Genomic DNA, 23589 nt, shown 5'->3' on the forward strand with positions numbered 1-23589 from the left:
GGTAGTGAGACAGGGAGGGAGGAAACTGCATCTTGGGAGGTTGAAGCCATGTTCCCATTCTACCCTGAGACAATGTTTTGATCCCACGAGGCATTGCAAGCCCTTCCCAAAACCCCCAAAGGCCAGTTGCACTGTGGGATAGCTACCCATGGTGCACTGCTCTTTGCATTGATGCAAGCGCTGCTAATGAGGATGCACTCTACCAAGACAATGAGCATGGTTTGGGCAAGCCCAATCAACTTAATTACTGCAGCGGCTACATGTCGACTTAAACTAAGCGGGGGGAGAGGTAGATACGCTGGAGGCTAGGGATAGGGTCCAGAGTGACCTGGACAAATTGGAGGATTGGGCTAAAAGAAATCCGATGAGGTTCAACAAGGATAAGTGCAGAGTCCTGCACTTAGGACGGAAGAATCCCATGCACTGCTAAAGGCTGGGGACAGACTGGCTAAGCAGCAGTTCTGCAGAAAAGTACCCAGGGATTACAGTGGATGAGAAGCTGGAGAGGAGTCAGCAGTGTGCCCTTGTTGCCAAGAAGGCTAATGGCATATTGGGCTGCATTAGTAGGAGCACTGCCAGCAGAATAGGGAAGTGATTATTCCCCTCTCTTCAGCACTGGTGAGGCCACATCAGGAGTATTGCATCCAGTTTTGGGCCCCCCACTACAGAAAGGATGTGGACAAATTGGAGCGAGTCCAGCGGAGGGCAACGAAACACTATTTCACTAGAAGGGTGGCGAAGCACTGGAATGGGTTACCTAGGGAGGTGGTGGAATCTCCATCCTTAGAGGTTTTTAAGGCCCGGCTTGACAAAGCCCTGGCTGGGATGATTTAGTTCATGTTGGTCCTGCCTTGAGCAGGGGGTTGGACTAGATGACCTCCTGATATCTCTTCCAACCCTAATCTTCTATGATTCTATGATCTTATGAAATTAAGTTGACTTAACTTTGTAGTGTAGACATGTCCTTAGTGTGTGGCACTGCAGAATTACATCCTGTCTTGTCATGCATTAACTCTCTGTGTAAATATGTACCAAAGAAGTGCTATAAAAGTGTTGACAACAGTGAGCTGTGAGGCACCACTAAAGCTCTGACTTTGTAACCACAGGCAGTGAGAAAGAACTGCAAGGGTGCTGAGGCAGCCCTGCCCTTTTTTCCCTCTAATGGTGGCATCAGGACACAGGGTGCATGTGTCACCCCCAGAGGTACGGCTAATCAAGTCTCCAGCTCAAGTGCATGGGGAACGCACATACCTAAGGTGAAGGAACTAAAGTGGAACATACATGCGCACAAACAGCTGAAGAACCACCTAACTTTAGGCTCCTACTTACGAAAACCTTGCATTTAAATGTCTCTTTTGTCTTCTTCCTCAACTGTAAAATGGGGTATTAATACTTACCTAGCTCTCCATGACGTTTTGGAGCAAAATTAATTAATATTGTAAAACACTTTAAGATCTTCAGATGAAAGGTGCTATGATTGCAAAAGTTTTATTTTTTGTTTTTGTTAATAGTATTGTGCTAATGCCTGAGGTTCCCAATCAAGATTGGAGCCCCATTACTCTAAGCTCTGTATCAAAATAAGATATGGCCCCTACCTTAAAGAGTTTACTATCTAGAGCTCCGATCCTGCAAAGACCTACACATGTGCTTAACTGTATACACAGTGATCAATCGCACTGAAATCTAACTCTTTTCCTGACCCAATGACTGTTCATTGTCATTCTTTTATAAAAGAAAGGGAAAGGGGGGGCACTGAACCTGCGTCTTCCATATTTCAGGAGAGTACCCTAACCACTGGGCTAAAAGTTATAAGGAAGGGCTAGCAATCTTCCTCCCCTCTTACCTCCCTTTTTTTTTTTTATGAATCTAGTCCTCCTTTGCTTTTGTCAAAACGCTTGAATTTAAAACAAACAAAAAAATCAAGTCAGACCAAAACAAAACATTTTGTTTCAACTTTTCAATTCATCAAAAAATGTTTTTAAAAAATCGTTTTCAGTTCAATCAGAAAAAAAACTGTTTTTGGATTTTTCATAACTCTCAGCAAACCAAAAATCCATTATTCACCCAATTCTATATGTAACAGGCACGTAGCTTTCAAATCCTTCCACTCCTTCATTTATTCCTCATTACTTGTCTAGGAAGATACTGGGCATAGCTCCGAACAGCCCTTCATTGTCAATTTCCAATTGTGCTTCTGTCATAAACATTCAGCTAAGGGTAGAATAAAATCCCTCCTTTACCTATAAAGGGTTAAGAAGCTCAGATAACCTGGTTGGCACCTGATCAAAAGAACCAAAAAGGGGAGAAGATACTTTCTAATCTGTGGGGGAAGGTTTTTGTTTTGTGTTTCTTTGTGTTCTCTTGGGAGGCAGAGAGACACCAGGTCGGGGAAATCCATCTCCTCCAAACAATCCTGAAACAAGTCTCTAATATTACAAAAAGTGTAAGTAAACAAGGCAAGGCACATGACGTTATCTTTTGTTTTAGCTTGTGAATTTTCCCTGTGCTAAGAGGGAGGTTTATCCCTGTTTTTTGTAACTTTAAAGTTTTGCCTAGAGGGGAATACTCTGTTTTGAATCTGATTACCCTGTAAAGTTACCTTCCATCCTGATTTTACAGAGGTGCTTCTTTACTGTTTTTTCTTTATAATAAATTTCTGTTTTTTAAGAATCTGATTGGTTTTTAGTGTCCTAAAACTCCAAGGGTCTGGTCTGTGCTCACCTGGTTTACCTATTTGGTTGGTAGATTATTCTCAAGCCTCCCCAGGAAAGGGGATGAAGGGGCTTGGGGGGATATTTTAGGGAAACAGGAACTCCAAGTGGTCCTTTTCCTGAATCTTTGTCTAACTCACTTGGTGGTGGAAGCAATACCCATTCAAGGACAAGGAAGGATTTGTGCCTTGGGGAAGTTTTTAACCTAAGCTGGTAAAAATAAGATTAAGGGGTCTTTCATGCGGGTCCCCACATCTGTACCCCAGAGTTCAGAGTGTGGAGGGAACCCTGACAGCTTCCCTTTTCATTAGTATTTGGATCCCTTATTTTCCATAATGGATTTAGTGAAAGATAATAAATGTTCACCTTTTAAATCACTTCACTGCTCATGTGTGAGATTTCCAAATATTATTATTTTGAACATTTCTCTCTCTGGGAGCATAGATAGCTACACTGCTATCCAAACAGCTATTCATAGGATCCTAAATTAAGTCATACAGGAATCAGTCACTCTGTTTTTCCAACTTGCTTTCTATTTTTATATAGTCTACTAGTCTCTAATGTAATTTACTTCCTATATACACATTATGATGATCAAATCAATAACTATTAGTAATATAATTAAACGTACATGGTTGCATAACACTTTATTTTCTAATCCCTTGTTTTCGTATGCTTAGAAGTTTCTAGAACATTCACATTGGGCTGATTTTTTTCTGAGTGGCCTCTGGTGATATTCATTGGGGAAAAAAAGTTTGAACAAAACCCATTGAAGCTGTACTTGAGATAAGGGAGATTTAGGTTAAAAAAAAAATCTCTTTTCAGTTTAGCCGTAATTTCTGAACACAGCTCTGATAACAGCAGACATTTTAAGTTGTTTTTTAACATGGCTTAGACAAAGTCCTCCTTGAGGACTCATATCTTTGTTTAGTTCAGAATATAATTGTTTTTATTTAACAAAAAGTTAGAAACATTTGAAAATTTCAAACTCAAAACACTAAGTTAAATCAAAGGGTGCACACTTAACATAGGCACATTTTGAGCTGTATCTTCTTGCACGAAGTGGACATTCTTAAAAGCTATTGAAAGGAAGACTAACAAAACTTACACCACTCAGGATGCAATTTTCCAGGCCTGGTTTTTATCTATGTTCTTATATTGTATTCCTCAATGTAGTAGCTGAGTACCTTACACATTTAAATGAAGACAAGATTGACCTCTGTATCTTTTACTTTCTTTCCCCATTCTGTAGGGCTTTAAAAAAATATAATATTGAGATATGGCTCAGTTTAAGAAACTTGGCTGCTTTTCCAACTGAAAGTGCTGAGGTTTGTGATCATTTTGTCTAAAAGCCAGTTCCACGGTTGTGGGGGCCAATCCCCGAGAAAGCAGTCTCCTGTACACACAATTCTCCCTCATGAGGCACACAGTTCCATTATTCTAGTAGAATGTACCTGTCACAGGAGGTCAAGATTAAATACAGCAAGGCAATCCTCCAAGTAACTTGGATAAATCCATGGAAGGCTCTGAAGAGCAGGACTGCAACCTTGAAATAAACCCAGTGATCAAATAAGAAGTTAGTGAAGAGAATGGAGCACTGAGATGACATACTTTCAACAGCTTGTGCTGCTGACTAAGAGAACCATTATGTACTGGACCAATTTTTGAGGCCAGTAGTTTCACTCCAGTAGGTGCAGATCATCATGGCTAAGTGACAGGATGGAACATAGTCTTCTAGTCAGCTGCAGGGGGAAAAGGGTGTGGCTTTCAGGATATTCCGAATTAGTGAGTTATGCAGGTGAACATCGAAGTCATGGATCTTCTTAACGATCCGACAACATGGTGTCAATGGAGTGTGATGCATTGAAGATGGAAAGTTCTGCAAAAATTTCCCTTTCCCTACCAGCATCACAACAGACTCTTCCAGTTTCAGCTTCATCCAGCTGTTTATCACAGCCACACTCTTAAGAGGAATTGGAAAATGATCGTGATTGCATCTGATGTAAATGTATCATAGACTTGAATGCATCTACGTACTGCTGAAATGTTAGTCCACACTGTCTCACAATGGATCCTAGCAGTTTCATATGAATGTGTAACAGGTTGGGGAATACGATGGATCTTTGTAGAACTCCACAAGTAATATCTCTACAGGCAGTAGAATAGGCACCCATCATGACTCTGTGCATGCAGCGTGAGAACACCTGAACTCCCACTGACCTCTGCCACATCCCTGAAGTAGGGTAGAAGCACTAAGTTGTTGACTCAGTTGTTGTGGAGATGCCCAGCAATATGAGCATGGATGTATGCTAATTCACCATCATCAAGACGAGATCAATGTCTCCAACCCTATTTATTTTCTATGATTCAGGAGATAGGTGGAACTGGAGATGACCACTGAAGAGGATGGCTGCACTGAGGAATGTTTTTTTAACTGCTGTTCTGACTACAGAATGCTTTAGGGTGGATATTAGATTTCCCTCCACTTGGGTGGTATTGACCATTTCTCTCATTTTGTGATTTCCTGCTGTGTTTCTGTGTCTTCCTGTCATGAAACAGAGCAAACTCAGAAAAAGAAGGTGATGTGTTATCAAGTCTGCATCCAATGTATTGCTCAAGTCCAGAAAAATCACCTTGGATGCAGGCAATTTTCTCTGAGAAGACTTTGCAAAGGAAAGTTCTAGAGCTGAACTGAGGCAGTCTCAGTAGATCAAATGATTCAAGGTTTGGAGTAGTGTTCAGCGTGGCATGATTAGCAGCTGTTATGGTGAAAGAAAGGTAGGACCCATTGTGCTTTTTTCACTGTCAAGGCATACAGATTCCTTGTGCAACTCTGTCTGCTTGCGTTTTCCACCACTGATACCTGAGTTTTCCTTCTTCCCACTTCTGTCGCAGACCACATGGAGAACTGAGGAAGTGATGGGGAGTGAGTGTCCTCAGTTAATAGGATAAACTGACTGTAGTTAATGAGGTAGGAGCTCTTCAGAAATAACATTATGTGATCATATAATTAAAGACATCATAATGCGTATGGACATGGGGACAGTTTTTTCTTAAATTTCAATATCCAAACATGTCTATTTCTGCTTCTCTGAGGACATCACACAGGAGTCTCACTCCCAGGCATCTTGTTCCTATCATGAAACCACAGAAGCTTCCAAATATCAAAACTTCTGAGTCTAAGGGGACAGCAGTAGTGGGAGTAGGGTGTATGCCAGGCCCCCTATTGAATATCATGTGATACACCTCTCCAACAATTATATATACGGCTGCCTGTAAATTCTATGCCAATCCCTTCCTTTCTGTGTCATGTAATCTGTGCATCATATTTGACTTCAACCTCTCTTTAGACCTGTACATCCAACATGTATGCAAAAAATGCTGCATCCTCCTCCATATTGTTTCCAATATTTCACTTTTCCCTCTCACTACACTACTAAAACCCTCACCCTTGCTTCCTGTCTTTCCTACTACAACCTCCTTTCTCTGGTCCCCCCCCAGAACCCACTTTGCTTTACTTAGATCAAAATACTGCTTAAAGATCAGAGCTACAGCCAGAAACCAAGAAAACAGAAGGAGATTTACACAGGTATTTTAAATACATTCTTTATTGCTGGGGGAAGGAGGTAAGAGCAGTAGGGGGAGAATATTGTTTAGTGTGAACATCTCTGTAAAATCAAAGGAGCCATAAACATTTGCCTCTTTTTATTTTATAATTGGCTTATGGAGTGAAACTCTTTTGGATTCCAAGTCTCAAAGTCCATTGGACCACATTGTTTTGGAGAAATTAACATATGTGGATAATCAGCTCAAAACACATGTGGCAAATTGCTGGTACTCCTATGATGGGTCCCACACTTTCTCTTCTGGGGGGGGGGTTTCAGGGTGCCGTTTCTCACCCCTGAATTGGGGTATTAACTGTGCCACTAGTATCGCAGAGAAGGGGAATGGAGAGGAAGAGGGACCCGGGCCCGCCCTCTACTCCAGTCCCAGCCCAGTGGCCCTAGGGATAGCGGCAAACCACTTGAATTAGCGATTCCTTCCCATGGGCTATTTCCCTCTCCGGCCTTTCAGCTTGTGGGGCTTCCTGCCCTCTCTCTCTGCTTGGACCAGGTTTCTCCCAACCCCTTGTCTGTGGAGTCCCTCTGCTCTGCACAAGCCGGGTTTCCCTTTACCTAGGGTCGTGGTCTTCTGGCCCGCCACAGCACTTCTCCAAACTCTCCTCTGTTTCCCTCCAAACTGCTCTCTGCTCCAACACCAAAGCACTCTGCTTCAACTCCTCCAACTGCCTGATTGAAGCAGGGGTTTTTTAGCAGGTGCTCTAATTAGTCTATAGCAACCTCTCTTCCCTCTACAGGGAATAAAGCTCTTATCATCCTGGGGCTTACATATCTCACCTCTGGCCATGCTGTATCACACACAATATAAAATTATGACTTCAAAAATGTTCAGTCTATGCTCAGAAAGAATATTGTATCAAAGTCAGACTCTTTGATAAAACTATTGTCATCCTCTCAATTAATCCAAATTCTATGGCTTTTCTATCTGACAACTGTCTGATCAAAATTGGGAACTGGATGAAAGTAAACTGGCTGAGACACAATTTAAACAAAACTCTAAATGGCTGGGATAAATATCTGAAGGAATAGGCAAGAGATGTATCTGCGCTCTGTTGTGGGGGGTATGTCCAGCACTGAAATGATTAATAACTTGCGAATGTTACGAAATTCGTTCCTGTTTCTGGATTCTCACATAATAATAGTAGTTTGTGGTGTCTTTCTGTGTGTCTATAGAGATGAGGCTGTGTGACCTTTCCTTTCTAACATGGACTCTATACATGGTCTGAAATTCTTGCAGATCCTGCACTTCTAACATATGCCTCACCAAGCCACATAGGCAGCTTGTGTGTGGGTCACTGATTGGCATAGGTTTGTTGCATGCAGCATATGGCTTAAACCCCAGGGACCAGGGCGTACCCCGTCCCTGGGGCTATGTCCCCAATGGGACTCCGCTACTAATGACTACTAACTATAAAACTAAAACTACAATAACTATGTAAAAGAAAAACTCAGAGTCCAAGCGAAAGAAACCACTATGGGGCTTGTGAAAGCAAGGAGCATTCCAACAACCATCACTAGTGGAAAGAAGGAGCTGAGAGGGCGCAGGGCCGACAGTGCCCAGTATGCTGGCACGTAAGCAAGGGGCTCCAGAGCTGGCCCAACAGATACCACTAGAGGAAACATTTCCAATGACCATGCACGTGAGCACGCACACACCTAACATGGAATTGAGATATGGAACAACTTGAAGAAGTGTTATTTCAAGCCATGCTGCCAACTGATAAAAGTTCAAAGAACGTATATTATCTATTTTCAAAAATTCCAAACTGTTTAATTTTAAAAAGGTATTTTCTTATACTTTTTATTTTTAAATAATAAAGCACATACAACATACCTCAGAATGTTCATCTCTTTCATCTATAAGTCTTTTTAAATGTAATGCCATATTTTTCAAGAGAGGCTCGATATATTCTTGTGACAGAATGCTGACATCCATCCACTGCAGATCAAACACATTTTCCTGATTATGAGTTACCTATAGAAGAAAGAAATAATTGTGAAAACAACCTTTATGTGCTATTTAATTATAAGAATGCACAAGAAGTATAACAAGAGGAATAATTGGGAAAACTCCTTTTAACTCTTGTCTCCCAGCACAGTTTATCCTCCATGGATTCTAATACATTACAAAAATGTCTGACAATTAAAAATATTTTAAGTTGTATTTGATGGAATAGTTTCTCTATCCACAATGAAAACCTGGAAAGCAGATCAATTAGGCTTAGATGCAACTACAGATGAAATATTATTTAAAAGCCTACTCTGGCACAGAACTATTTCTTTTTGCCAAATTAAATTCTTATACAGAATTTGCACAAAGAATTTTTACTAAAATAAAAATCCTGTAATTTTAAGTAATTCTTAGAACCTGAGATTTGTGCCACGGAAACTAATTACCTGAAGAGTGCCATTGCAATTTATTGTGAGCACACACTTGCTCACAATATCTCCTTTTATTTCATTCATTTATAATACTTTATGATTTTTTTAAAAATAATTTTATCTAGAATATTAAAAATATGTGCACAAATCACATCTTGCAGAAGTATTACATTTTAATATTCTGATGGGTTGGATCACAGGAAACCCCCTTGGGAACTGCCACCTGATGTGCTGAGACTACCTCTGAGCCCCTTTTCCCTGGCAGGTTGGGACTTCAGTGCCCTTCCTGCTTTGAGCCAGACACACTAGCCTGCTACAAACACAGACCCAGGTCTGAACCACATCCCACAAAAGTTGCAGGCTTAACTGAAAACAGCTTAAGAAGTGTTCCTGTCTTTAACACTCAGATACCCTACTTCCAATGAGGTCCAAACGCCAAATAAATCCGTTTTACCCTGTATAAAGCTTATACAGGGTAAACTCATAAACTGTTTGCCCTTTATAACACTGATAGAGAGGTATGCACAGCTGTTTGTCCCCGCCGCCCCCCCCCCAAGTATTAATACATATTCTGGGTTAATTAATAAGTAAACAGTGATTTTATTAAATACAAAAAGTAGAATGTAAGTGGTTCCAAGTAATAACAGACAGAACAAAGTGAGTTACCAAGCAAAATAAAATAAAACACGCAAGTCTAAGCCTAATACAGTAAGAAAGTGATTACAGATGAAATCTCATCCTCAGAGATGTTCTAATAAGCTTCTTTTACAGACTAGTCTCCTTCTAGTCTGGGTCCAGCAATCACTCGCACCCCTGAGGTTACTGTCCTTTGTTCCAGTTTCTTTTAGGTATCCTTTGGGGGTGGAGAGGCTACCTCTTGAACCAGCTGAAGACAAAATGGTGGAGTCTCCCAGGACTTTATATACAATAACTCCCCCTCGCTAAATGTTGTTTCGATCTTACGTCCCTGCTCCATTACAGAACATGCTCTGCTTAAAGTTGTGCAATGCTCCGCTATAAAGTCGTTTGGCTGCCTGCTTTGTCAACAGCTGGCAGACCCCCTATCAGCTCCCCTACACCCCCCCCAGCGCCTCCCACCTGCTGGTAGACCCTGCCTATCAGCACCTTTCCCCTGCTCCCCCCACCTCCTGCCCATGGCAATCAGATGGTTTGCGGCATTCGGGAGGAGTGAGGACTTGGCGCACAGGCTCCCCCTCCCTGCCCTGCCTCCTGAACACTGCAAACCGGCTGATTGCTACAGGCAGGAGTCAGGGGAGGGAGGGGAGAGCCTGTGTACCGCATCCTTACTCCTCCCCCATCCCTCTCCTGCCTGCAGCAATCAGCTGCTTTGCGGCACTCAGGAGGCAGGGCAGGGAGAGGGGAGGAGCAAGGATGCGGCATGCGGAGTTGGCGGATGTGATTGCAGAGCCATTGGCCATTATCTTTGAAAACTCAGGGCAATCGGGGGAGGTCCCAGATGACTGGAAAAAGGCTAACGTAGTGCCCATCTTTAAAAAAGGGAAGGAGGAGGATCCTGGGAACTACAGGCCAGTCAGCCTCACCTGGAAAAATCATGGAGCAGGTCCTCAAGGAATCAATTCTGAAGCACTTAGAGGAGAGGAAAGTGATCAGGAACAGTCAGCATGGATTCACCAAGGGCAAGTCATGCCTGACTAATCTAATTGCCTTCTAGGACGAGATAACTGGCTCTGTGGATGAAGGGAAAGTAGTGGACGTGTTGTTCCTTGACTTTAGCAAAGCTTTTGACACGGTCTCCCACAGACTTCTTTAACTTGCTGGCAAGAATAATGGGCTAGATGAATGGTCTATAAGGTGGATAGAAAGCTGGCTAGATAGTTGGGCTCAACGGGTAGTGATCAATGGCTCCATGTCTAGTTGGCAGCCGGTATCAAGTGGAGTGCCCCAGGGGTCGGTCCTGGGGCCGGTTTTCTTCAATATCTTCATAAATGATCTGAAGGATGGTGTGGATTGCACTCTCAGCAAGTCTGCAGATGACACTAAACTGGGAGGAGTGGTAGATACGCTGGTAGATATTCTACGATCTATGATTCTATGATAAAGTGGGAGGAGATGGGGGGGAGAAGAGGCGGGTTAAGGCTGGCTTGCAAATTCTGAGTGATGACGATCCTGACAGGGAACACAGCTCCAAAGTGATTAGGGGAGTTAGTCATCTAATCATAGAATCATAGAATATCAGGGTTGGAAGGGACCTCAGGCGGTCATCTAGTCCAACCTCCTGCTCAAAGCAGGACTGATCCCCAATTAAATCATCCCAGCCAGGACTTTGTCAAGCCTGACCTTAAAAACGTCTAAGGAAGGAGATTCCATCACCTCCCTAGGTAACGCATTCCAGTGTTTCATCACCCTCCTAGTGAAAAAGTTTTTCCTAATATCCAACCTAAATCTCCCCCACTGCAACTTGAGACCATTACTCCTTTTTCTGTCATCTGCTACCACTGACAACAGTCTAGAGCCATCCTCTTTGGAACCCCCTTTCAGGTACTTGAAAGCAGCTATCAAATCTCCCCTCATTCTTCTCTTCCACAGACTAAACATCCCCAGTTCCCTCAGCCTCTCCTCATAACTCATGTATTCCAGTCCCCTAATCATTTTTGTTGCCCTCCGCTGGACTCTTTCCAATTTTTCCACATCCTTCTTGTAGTGTGGAGCCCAAAACTGGACACAGTACTCCAGATGAGGCCTCACCAGCGTCGAATAGAGGGGAACGATCACATTCCCCTCCATCTGCTGGCAATGCCCCTACTTATACATCCCAAAATGCCATTGGCCTTCTTGGCAACAAGGGCACACTGTTGACTCGTATCCAGCTTCTCGTCCACTGTCACCCCTAGGTCCTTTTCTGCAGAACTGCTGCCTAGCCATTCTGTCCCTAGTCTGTAGCGGTGCATTGGATTCTTCCGTCCTAAATGCAGGACTCTGCACTTGTCCTTGTCATCAGATTTCTTTTGGCCCATATCTAATAACTTGCTATAAAGAAATCTACAGAGAAAAAAAAAGAAAGAAAACAACAATCTCTAGATGTGTTTTTTCGAGTTCAGAAAGTTCAGCAAGTACAGCAAGAGAAGCAGCTGAACAATCCACCCTCTTTCACTCTCTGACTCCACCACCTCAGCCAAGCTTCATACTCCGCAATGATGACTGTAATATTAAATTGTTTCTTTAAAATTGTTTCAAACTTATACCTGTATAAAATTGCTTGTTTAAAATGTATATAATGCCTTTTGTCTGGCAAAAAAAAAATTCCATGGAACCTAATCCCCCCTATTTACATTAATTCTTATGGGGAAATTGGATTCGCTTAACATCGTTTTGCTTAAAGTCGCATTTTTCAGGAACATAACTACAACGTTAAGTGAGGAGTTACTGTAGTTTCTCTCCTGTGGGTGGAAACCCCTCTCTCCCCCGTGTAGAATTCCAACTACAAGATGGAGTCTTGGAGTCACATGGGCAAGTCACATGTCCATGCATAACTTAGTTCTCTACAGGGACGTTCCCAGGAAAGCTCAGATGTGCACTGACATGTATCAAGGTCCACTGTTCACCAAGTACTTCCATTTACTTGAATAACCCCTTCACAATATGTTGATCAAATCTGCCTTAGGTGCTTTCTACAGCAAACACTTTAAATACAAGAATAGAGCCAATGCTCATAACTTCAGATATAAAAATGATACATGCATGCAAATAGGATGAATACATGCAATAGAACATAAGCTTTGCAAAGATATGTTACACGGCATATCTAGCATAAAACATATTCCAGTTATGTCACATTTACATTCATAAGCATATTTTTAGCCTGGGAACTGATAGCAGAAGGGGTCTGCAGTCACTCCCTGAGAGAAGGTAGGTGTGATTAAAGCTAGAGGCAGGTAGCCTACAGCTACTCTACTCTACCCTACTCTACTAGGAGGGAGTTGGGAGGCTGGCAAACCTGAGGTGGGGAGAGCCAGAAAGGTAGGAAAGGCTCAGGGAAAGAGGCAGCAGGTCTAGGAAGGAACAGACCTTGGCTGCTGATTAGAGGGTCCCTGAGCTGGAACCTGGAATAGAGGGTGGGGCCAGGTTCCCATACCAGCCACTGGGGAAGTGGCACCAGCTGGGCAGGGGATAGGAAGACTGCCTGAGCCTTTTCATAAGAGACTTTGATACCCTGGAAGGTGAGGACCATAGTGACCTGGCCAGAGGGCCAAGTCACGAAGAAGCAGCAGCAGCTCCTGGTGCGAGAGAGCGGCTGCAGACAGAGAGTGAGAAGAAGAGACAGAGTGCAACTGCAGAAAGGGGTGTCAGCCTCACAGAGGTAATCCCCAGAACCACCAGGAAGAGGCACCATCCAGTGATGAGTAGAGCACCCAGTCACAAGAAATCAAAGATTTCTAGTCTCATACAAAACATTTCGTTTAAGAAGCCACATCTTTGTGAACAGCATAAAAGAACCCTATGAATAAGTTATCTAACATCCTTAATTTCAAATGAAAGATTAATCAAACAATATTAACATCCAACAGTACTTCATTTCAGCAAAATAAAAATGGAACATCAAAAGAGGTAAAATACAACCGTGAGAGCCTGGGGCATGACAGATGCTGCACCATGCTTCCATGTGTGAGACCTACACTTAAGAGTGACCTCAAGATGACATAATAAAACCAATGCATTCTTCTTCCTGCCTACGTTGAGTTTGAAATTAAAGTACAGCCTGACTGCTTGTTTTCTTCTTGTACCTGGTTAAGTGCCTTATTCACAAGGTGAGCATAGTTGCAATAAGAAAAGGATGGTATGGTATGTTTATTTGGGAAAAAATATGCTTGTAACTTAGAGTGAATGGAAACTTTAAGAGTTCCAGACTTAAACCCCAGACTCCCATGCTGTCAATTTCTCCTTCCTGGCTTACCAGGCCTCTGCGCTGAGCTCAGATAGAATTAGGAAGGCTTACAGGCAGCAACAGAAACAGAAAGTAGCTGACAGAGCTGGGAAATTCCATTAGCTATTCTTGGCAGAGCTTCTTACTGTAATGGCAAAATAAGGGAATAAATTTTAACATATTGTCTGTAAATATTTGCAATCTACACTATAGTGCACAGGTAATTATCATGTGTGGTTGCTTAGCTAAATGGATCTGAAAAAATATTACTGGAAATTCAATGGGGCTTGTTCATTTAAAATTTGGTGATTACATTAAATCTACAGGATTAAAAAAAGAGATTTCCGTCCTCTTACCTGAAAAACTCAACTCATATTTAATGGTAGAGTAGCTACCAGACCTCCAAAATATATACATGTTCCCCAAGATACACAAGATACAAGCATATTTCTTGAGGCAAAAAAGATTACTCACTAAGGGCAAGATCCTGCGAATTGATTAATCCAGGCACATCTGTGTGCTCGCATAGAACGCAGTTGATGGATCCATTTATATAATCTAGGTCTAAATATTATTTTGTTCCTTTAATCCCTGTATACAGCCCAATACAGTGGATCCACACTCTGCTTTAAAGAACCATATTTTTAACAAATCACTTTTTTCTGATTCAGTTCATACTAACGTATCTGTACTAGATAGAACTAAATTTCACATTTATTACATATACTAGTATGAACTGTAACGAAGAGATCTCTGAGCCTTTAGCGATTATGTGTGAGAACTCATGGAGGATGCGAGAGATACCAGAGGAATATAAAAAGGCAAATATAGTACCTGTGTATAAAAAGGAGAATAAGGACAACCCAGGGAATTATAAACCAGTGGTTTTAACTTCTGTACCCATAAAGATAATAGAGCAAATAAACAAACAATCAATTTGTAAACATCTAGAAGAGAATATGGTGATAAGTAACTGTCAACATAATTTGTCAAGAACAAATCACGTCAAACCAACCTAATATTCTTCGACAGGGTAACAACGCTTGTGGATAGGATGGAAGCAGTAGATGTGATACAGCTTGACTTAGTAAGGCTTTTGATACTGTCTCACATAACTTTCTCATGAGAAAACTAGAGATATATAGTTTAGATGACCCTACTATAAGATGGGTGCACAACTGGTTAGAAAAATCATACTAAGAGTAGTTATCAATGGTTCACAGTCAAGCTGGAAGGACATATCAAGTAGAGTCACACAGGGATCTGTCCTGGGTCCAATTCTATTCAATATCTTCATAAATTATTTGGATAACGGCAGACAGAGTACACCTGTAAAGTCTGAGTATAATACCAAGATGGGAAGGATTGCAAGTGTTTTGGAGGACAGGATTAGAATTTAAAACGATCTTGACAAACTGGAAACATGGGCTGAAATAAACAGGATGAAATTCAATAAGGACAAATGCAAAGTACCACACTTAGGAAAGAATACTCAATTACAAAAATAAATAATGGGAAATGACTACCTATGAAGGAGTACTGCTGTAAAGGATCTAGGAGTTATAGTGGATCACAAATTAAATATGAGTCAACAATGTAATACTGTTGCAAAAAAAGTAAATATTCTGGGATGTATTAGGAGGAGTGTCGGTAAGCAAGACATTAGAAGTAATTCTTCCACTCTACTCAGCACTGATAAGACCTCAAAGGGAGTACTGTGTCCAGTTCTGGACACCGCACTTTGGGAGAAAATGTGGACAAATTGGAGAAAGTCCAGAGAAGAGCAACAAAAATGATTAAGGGTCTAGAAAACATTACCTACAAGGAAAGACTGAAAAAGAGGAAGTTACTCACCTTGTGCAGTAACGATAGTTCTTCGAGATGTGTCCCACGATGGGTGCTCCATGGTAGGTGTGTTTGTGTCCTTGTGCTGCTGATCAGAGAACTTTGGTAGTGTCCGTTAGGCTCATGCATGAGGTTAGCCAGCGCGCACGGGCTTACCCTCCTCAGTTTCTTCTTTACCACAGAGTCATTGACAAGAACTCCGAAGTAGAGGGGAGAAAGGTGGGTTGTGGAGCACCCGTAGGACACACATCTCAAAGAACCATTGTTACTGCACAAGGTGAGTACCTTCCTCTTCTTTTTTGAGTTGTGTCTGTATGAGTGCTCTATGGTAGGTGACTCCCAAGCAATATCCCTACTCGTGGGCTGGGACTTTGGGGCAGAGTCAGTTACAGATGACAGCACTGCGGCGCTGAAGTTGGCACTGGAGGCAGAATCCCCAGTGATCGTACAATTTTGTGCAAAAGTGTGGACTAATGGCCATGTCTCTGCTCTACAGATCTCTTGAAGAAGGCAACGGATTAGGAGATTGACCTCATGGAGCGTGTTCAAATAGAGTCTGGAGGAGTTGTCTAATGCAATTCGAGACCCACTTAGAGAGCCTTTTGGCTGATATTGCTGAGTCCTTGGACCTTTCCGCAATGGAAATGAAAAGTGTATGGGACTTCCTCAAGGCCTTTGCTCTATCCAGGTACAAAGCCAGGGCTCTCCTGACATCTACAGTATGTAATATAGCCTCCCTGTTGTCTTGATGAGGCCTGGGGTAGAAGATCAGAATGTGAATCAATTGATACATGTGAAATGGAGAGGTTACCTTAGCGATAAATTTTAGATGCGTCCTGAGCATAACCTTGTCCAGAAAAAATATTGTGTAGGGGGGATATGCCATCAAAGCTGCTATCTCTCCTATTCTCCTGGACGAGGTAATTGCCAAAAGGAAGATCACCTCCATTGATAGGTACACCAGCAAACAGGTGGCCATGGGTTTGAAAGGCAGTCTAGTCAACCCTTTTGGTACCAGGTTTAGGTCCCCCGTAGGAGCAGGAAGTCGAGATTGTGCGAAAAGGTTCACCATATCCTTGAGGAACCGATTAGTGGTTGGGTGTGACAGCATTGAGCATCTCTCAATAGGTTGGTGGAAAGCTGTTATGTGAACTCAGAGAGCTTAGAGATAGACTATGCATTTACCTTAAAGAAATCGGGCTTAAGATATATGGAAGAATCACGGATGTTGGGGAGATTTGCTGGACAGAATACAAAGTCTGAAACGTGCACCATTTCTGCAGGTAAGTGCGTCAAGTCGAGGACTTTCTGCTGTGCAACAGAACCTCTTGTACCTCTCTTGAACAGGAGTTTTCTATATGTTGGAACCAAGCAGGAGCCATGCCTTGAGGCAGACAATCCCAAGTGGGGATTTAGGGTGCATTTTCTGTCCTGCAAGGAGGTGCAGTATGGCTGGGAGAGAGATCAGCAGGCATGTCACAAGCTGTGACAGGTAGGGAAACCAGGTCTTTCTGGGCCAAGTAGGAACAATCAGAATGACATGGGTTCCATCTCTTTTTATTTCCAGCAGAACATTCACAAGTAGGGAAAATGGAGGAAAGACAAAGAGAAGGTCCTTCTCCCAGGGGATGAGGAGGGCATCGCCCAGGGAACGTTGACCCATCCCCACTCTGGAGCAGTAGCATGGGCATTTCTTATTCAGGTGAGTGTTGAACAGGTCTGTGGACTGTGTCCATCATAAGCTGAATATGTCATGAAGCACAATCAGGTCTATCTCCCAATCATGGTTGTATGGGAATTTGCAACTGAGATTTCCACTATCAAGTTTTGTGTTCAGGCAATGTAACATTGTGGGAGATGCATCAGTTGCATAGCCTGATCACCTCGGTGCATATGGAGGGTGATCTGGCTCTCCCCTGACTATTGTATGTAGGCTATGTTGTCTGTTAGGATCTTCATGTGTGATCCTCTGATCAGCTGGAGGAAATGGGTGCAGGCGTTCCTGACCATTTTTAGCTTGAGGAGATTGATGTGAAGGGACAGCTCCATGGGTGACCACTTGCATTGTGAGGCCATTTAGATGTGCAACCCACCATATCAGTGATGTGTTGGTGGTGAGCAGCAATGACAGCGAGGTTTGGGAAAAGGGGATCCCTTTGCAAATGTTGGTTGGGCTCTTCCTTCAGTCTAAGGAGTTTTTGACCCTGCTGGGTGGTGACAGGGATTTGTCCAGCCTGTCCCTGTTTGTAGACCAAGCTGAACCACATTTGGAGGCATCACATGTGAAACCTGGCATGTGGTATTACCGTTGTGCTTGCTGCCATGTGCCCCAGGAGTTGGAGGCAGAGTCTGACTAATATTTTTAGGCTGCTTTCAACAGCGTCTCTAAGTGTGGCTAATGAAAGAAATCTGTGCTGAGAAAAGAGTTCTCTGGCCTGTAACGAGTCAAAGTCAGCCTCTATGAATTCCAGGCATTGCACCAGAGTGAGAGCTGACATCTGGATTTTGATCTGTAGACTCAGCTCTATAAATAAGTGGATAGTTGCTTTGGTGACTCGGTGAGCCTCCTGGAGAGATTAGGCTCTGAGGAGGCAATCATCGAGGTAAAGGTAAATCTTTATCCCTTGACACCGTGAGTGGCTATCACCCAGAGAACCTTGGACAATAATCTCAAGGCCGACAATAGCCTGAAGGGAAGCACTCTGTATCCGTAGTGGTCTTGTCCCTGGATAAATCTGAGAAATCGTCTGTGAGCCAGTAGGATAGAGATGATCGAGGACCGAAAACCAGTCTCCCTGTTCCAATCCTGGAATGATTGTTGATAAAGTGACCATTTTGAATTTTTGAGCCTGGACAAACTTGTTGAGAGCTCCGAGGTCTAGTATGGGTCTCCAACCTCCCTTCCTCTTCTGTATTAGGAAATAAAGAGAGTAGAACCTTCCTCCTTGTAGATGTTGAGGTACTGGTTCTGTGGCTTCTAACTGGAGGAGACTATTGACTTCTTGTCATAGAACCATAGAATATCAAGGTTGGAAGGGACCTCAGGAGATCATCTAGTCCAACCCCCTGCTCAAAGCAGGACCAATCCCCAATTTTTGCCCCAGATCCGTAAATCGCCCCCCTCAAGGATTGAACTCACAACCCTGGGTTTAGCAGGCCAATGCTCAAACCACTGAGCTATCCTCCCGCACCTGAGCTATCCCTCCCCCATTGTTCTAAACTCATGAGAAGGATCCCTGAAGAGGGACAGGGAAGGGTGTTGTGGAGGGGGTAGGGAACTGAAATAGATGGAGTACTCAGTTCAAATGATTTCTAGGACCCATCAGTCCAATGTTATGCGTTTCCAGGCACTGCGGAATACTGCCACTCGGTGATCAAATGGGTGTGAAGCATTGGTCGGCTGTATCAGTTGGTGGGAGTGGTCCAGTGGCGCTTCGACCCGCCTGTCAAAACTGGTGTTTGGACATAGAGGGCTGGGACAATGAAGATTGCAAGCCAGATAGTTTCTGCTTGGGGAATTTTGCTTTCTTCCTTTGCAGTTTGTATTGTCACTGAGGTTGATATTGGGATGTATATGGTCTACGCTGGGACTGGGGACTAAATTGTCTCCTTTGTCCCAGCGTGTAGATACCCAACGACTGGAATGTAGCCCACGAATCCTTCAGGGTATGAAGGGAAGCGTCAGTCTTCTCTGCAAAGAGCTTTGTGGCCTCAAAGGGGAGGTCCTCAACAGTAGACTGCAGGATTTCAGGAAATCTGACAGATGGAGCCATGATGTTCATTACATCACCACTGCCATGGAAATTAAGCTAGCTACTTTGTCAGCAACGTTGAGGGCTGATTGCAGCTTTGTCCTTGCCACTACTTGTCCCACCTGTATAATGGCCTTAAATTGGTCACAGTGTGACTCTAGCACCAACTCAGTAAAGTCATTCAACTTTGAATAGTTAATATAATCGTATTTCACTGTGAAGGCCTGATAGTTGGTGATACGGAAATGGAATGTAGCCAAGAGTACACCTTCCTACCAAAAAGGTCCAGGCGCTTTCAATCCCAGTCTTGTGGAGTAGCCCTCGACTCATGTCATCAGCCGCATGAGTTGACGGCATCCACCATGATGGAGCTGGGTGGTAGGTGGGAGAAAAAGAATTCAGATTCCTTCATGGGTCATAGTACTTTTTGTCTGCTCGCTTGCACGTCAGTCCTACTATCACCGGGATTTGCCATATTGTTCTTGCTGGGTCTAAGATAGTCTCATTAATCAGGAGGGCAATCTTGGAGGAGGACGAGGAGTGGGGGATGTCAAAGAGCTGATGGTGGGTGTCCTTGACTTCCTTCAATGGTATCTTAAGGGTGTCCACCATCCTCTTTGCCAATTCCTGGAAGAGATGAAAGTGGTCTGCCAGATATGGTGGGGAAGGCATAACAGTCAGGAAAGGAGGAAGATATGGTCCTCAGTGTCACCTCTTCCCCAGTATCACCCTCCTGTTTCTCCAGGATGTCTTGTGGAGGTTCCAAAGCTCTGGAAGCCACGGCTGAAGGGGTATGCCTTGAGGGATCCCAGACGAGGCTTGGAGCTCGAGAGACATGTTGGCGATATGCTTCCCACGGGTCCCAATAAGACCACGGGGGTAGTGGTGGCATAGAGCGTGGTGGCAGTGCCCATGGGTGGCTGTACCATGATTTCGGTGGTGGGAACATCTGCAGGTATGGGCCTTGCTTGTACTGAGCACCATATGAAGCCTGAGAGGAGTACTGGGATGTTCTTTCCTCCAGCACACTGTCTGAACTTTCGCTAGAGAGTTGGGGATTGAGGCATGGCAGCGGTGACAATTCCCATGCCAAGCAGAGGCTCAGTGCAGAGGTTGCAGTACCAAGAAGCAGGGATCCCAGTACATCTGATATACGGAGGTTGCTGGAGTGGAAGAATTCTGTTGGTATTGACTGCCCCAGTGTTGCGTGTCAGAGGCGGACAGGGGTCTTGTCCATACGACCTGCTCTGGTGCCGGGTGAGGCATTGATGATAGTACTGATAATGATTCGCGTATTGGGGGTGCCTTTTTAGTGGAGTGCTTACTCCTGTCTCTCGGTGCCAATGACTCAGTGCCCGTGCCCATCAGGTCCGTGGACATGTCAACAGTACCGACTGCTGTTGGTCTCTGTGAGCCATGAGTTCTGGACTAAGATGGTCTTGGTGTCCAAGAAACCGAACAAGATGGAGAATGCCTATGGAGATCTCAGGGCTCACTTTTGGGGACTTCTGGCTCTCCTCTAAGATGACTTCTAGGAGGGGTCAGCAGTCTGTTTCTTCGATCCACACCCCTTAGATGGCTGTGGAGAAGATTCACATCTATCCAGGCACTTGCAGCACAAGTTCTGCGTGGGTCTGAAAGCAGCCTCCATTAAAATAATCTTCTGCCTGAGCAGTCTGTCCTTATGGGAATGTGGCCAGATTTGCTGGCAGAGACTACACTTTTTCTGGATGTGGCCCTCCCCAAGGCGACAAATGCACTTAAGAGTCCTTGTCTGTAATCGGAATTGCCTCCTTGCAAGTGAGGCGCTTCTTGAAAGCTGGTGAACCGGGTACACCCAATGGGGGAGTGAGGGGGAAGGATCCCTGGAAGGGAAAAAAAAGCAGGAAAATGAAGTTTTGGGGGGAGTTTTGTTTTTGTTTTTTTTTTAATTTTTGGTGGGATAAAATAAGAGGGAAAAGAACAATAAACTATACTATATTAACAAAATAACTATATAAAAGTGAATAAAGCAAAATCCATCTCTAATAAGGGGCAGTTGAGAAGTAACTGAGGAGGCTTAGCCCGCGTGTGCTCGCTAGCCTCGTGGCGCAGCACGAGGGGAGACCGACAGCGCATGTGTGGGCCTAATGAACACTACTACTGAAGTTCTACGATCAGCAGTGGGGAGACACAAACAAACCTACCATGGAGCACCCACAGGGACACTACTCAAAGAAAAAATTGGGTTTGTTTAGTTTGGGAAGAGAAGTCTTGGGGCATGTGATAAGTCTTCTAGTATATAAAAGGTTGTCATAAAGAGAAGGGTGATAAATTGTTCTCCTTATCCACTGAGGACAACACAAAAAGTAATCGCCATTGCTGCAATTTAAGCCCATTAAAGGTTAGACATCAGGAAAAGCTTCCTAACTGTAAGGATAGTTAAGCACTGGAACAAATTATCTATGGTATCTCAGTCATTGGAGGTTTTAAGGAACAGCACGGATGGCCAAATGTACCAACCCTCCAAGCAGCATATCACAATCTTCAGAAGTTCGAGAGCTGGGGCTGAAGCCCCGAGACACCCCCCCCCCCCCCCCACACACACACTTCATTCTGCCAGAGGCAATGCGAGGGGGAGGCATGTGGTATCACATGCCCCTCCCCCAAGATTTTTGCCAGGGTTTGCTGGCTAGGTCACATGGTGCTGCCAGCCCCATCCCTGCACAGCAGCTGCTGGATCTGGCAAGTTGGGAGCTGTGGCCGTGGGGAGAGGCAGCGGCAAACAGCTGGGAGCTGCAGGAAGAGCTGCTGCTTCTCCCCGCAAAGCTAAAGCGACAGCCCCTCTCTGCAGCTCCCAGGTGTTTGCGGATGCCTCTCCACACGGAGCTAACACCTGGGAGCTGCAGGGAGGGGCCGCTGACGATAAGAGGTGGGGCATAATTCAAGCTGTTGGGGGTGCTGAACCTTCAAATTATGCCCCTTCACTCTCAGCAGGCACCAGTCGTCTCTGGCAGAAGCCCCTAGCACCATCACGGGCAGAAGCCCCAAGTCTTCCCTGCTCTCAGTCTGGTAGACAGAGAATGGGAAAGGAGTGGGGGGTTCCACAAGCCATACTTTAACTGTAAAAGAGTTTGCTGCAGTTTGGCCACCCCTGGGTTAGACAAATACCTCTCAGGAATGGTCTAGATAATACTGACTCCTGCCTCAGTGCAGCAGACTAGAGTATATGATCTATCAAGATCCCACCAAGTCCTACACTACTATGATTCTGTGATGGAAAAAACTATTCAGTATGAAAAAAATGTTTTTATTCAAGTACCACCTTTAGAAGAAATGTGATTTACTCTCACTCTTATAAAATAAAGCCTTCTCAATTAATGTTCTCTAATGCAATCATTTAATGTTAATGTCAAACAGATTTGCCTTGTTTTTGACTAAACAAAATTATTCTTCTTTCCTTAATATTCCAGCAAAAATAAAAATCACTTGGATATCAGGTAGTACAAAAGTAACAAATACCTCTTGAATGTGGGCAGCAACAGCTGCTCTTGTATCAAAATCTAAACCTTGGATTCTTTCAATGAATTCTTCTTTTTTCTGACACTAAAAGAAATACATTAACCACAATTATTTATCGTATCTCCTTAGTATATCCTGAGAGCTAAAAGCTGACGAAAAAATAATTATCAGCTGTCCAATCCCCTAACTGGCTAGTACAGATTGAATGTAATTATAGCAAAATATTGTAGTTTCTGCTTGACTTTTAATATTAGTGAACTGACACTATATTCACTTTGAAAAAAATTGATGAAGGGGGCTTCTTAAAATTAACTTATTTCTTACTCAGATTCTAAGATGATGTTTACTTCATAAATACCTTTTTTTAGTACTCAAACAATCAATCTCCCTGAACTGTTTTTTACACTATTCAACTGAAACCAGCTGTACAGTATACTGTACTTTTCTAATTAACTTTGACCCAATCAAAAATAGCGTATTTAGAAAAGTTTAGCATAGTTTAAAAAAAAACCCACAACTTTCATGGATAAAGTGGTCATTAATTTAATGAACTATCGTAGGTATGATCTTTAATCAAATTGGATAGTTACAAGCTAATCATGTTATAGGCCCTGATCCTGCAAAAAGACTTAAATAGCATTTTAGCTTTACACAGACAAGAAGTTATGTTATTTTCAGATCACGAGACATGGATCATGTGATGATGTTTTCTAATAATTTTATTTTCAGTAGGTCAGTGTAGATTTCATTTAATCTGATTGAAGGGGATCAGCAAAGTAGAAGAAAGATTTATATGCACATGAATAGTGCAACTAACCATATACACACAGATCAGCAGGCGCACAAGTCATTGCTGGATTGGTGCCACAGTGAGT

The 23589-nt window shown here is 43.3% G+C and overlaps 1 protein-coding gene across 7 annotated transcripts in view; it reads right to left on the reverse strand.

Annotated features, from left to right (window-relative positions):
- The window catches only part of CCDC88A (coiled-coil and HOOK domain protein 88A), a 365179-nt gene that overhangs the window by 208734 nt on the left and 132856 nt on the right, over positions 1–23589 (reverse strand). For 6 of the 7 annotated variants that reach the window (XM_077813951.1, XM_077813949.1, XM_077813948.1 and 3 more), the window contains exons 6-7: positions 22715–22798; positions 8166–8306 (exon numbers count right to left, since the gene is read on the reverse strand). In XM_077813951.1, coding sequence (XP_077670077.1) covers positions 8166–8306; positions 22715–22798 — 225 coding nt within the window. The remainder of the gene's footprint in view (positions 1–8165; positions 8307–22714; positions 22799–23589) is intronic. The other variant, XM_077813950.1, reaches the window with a different exon arrangement.

Source organism: Eretmochelys imbricata, chromosome 3 (assembly GCF_965152235.1).
Source record: "Eretmochelys imbricata isolate rEreImb1 chromosome 3, rEreImb1.hap1, whole genome shotgun sequence".
NCBI lineage: Eukaryota > Metazoa > Chordata > Testudines > Cheloniidae > Eretmochelys > Eretmochelys imbricata.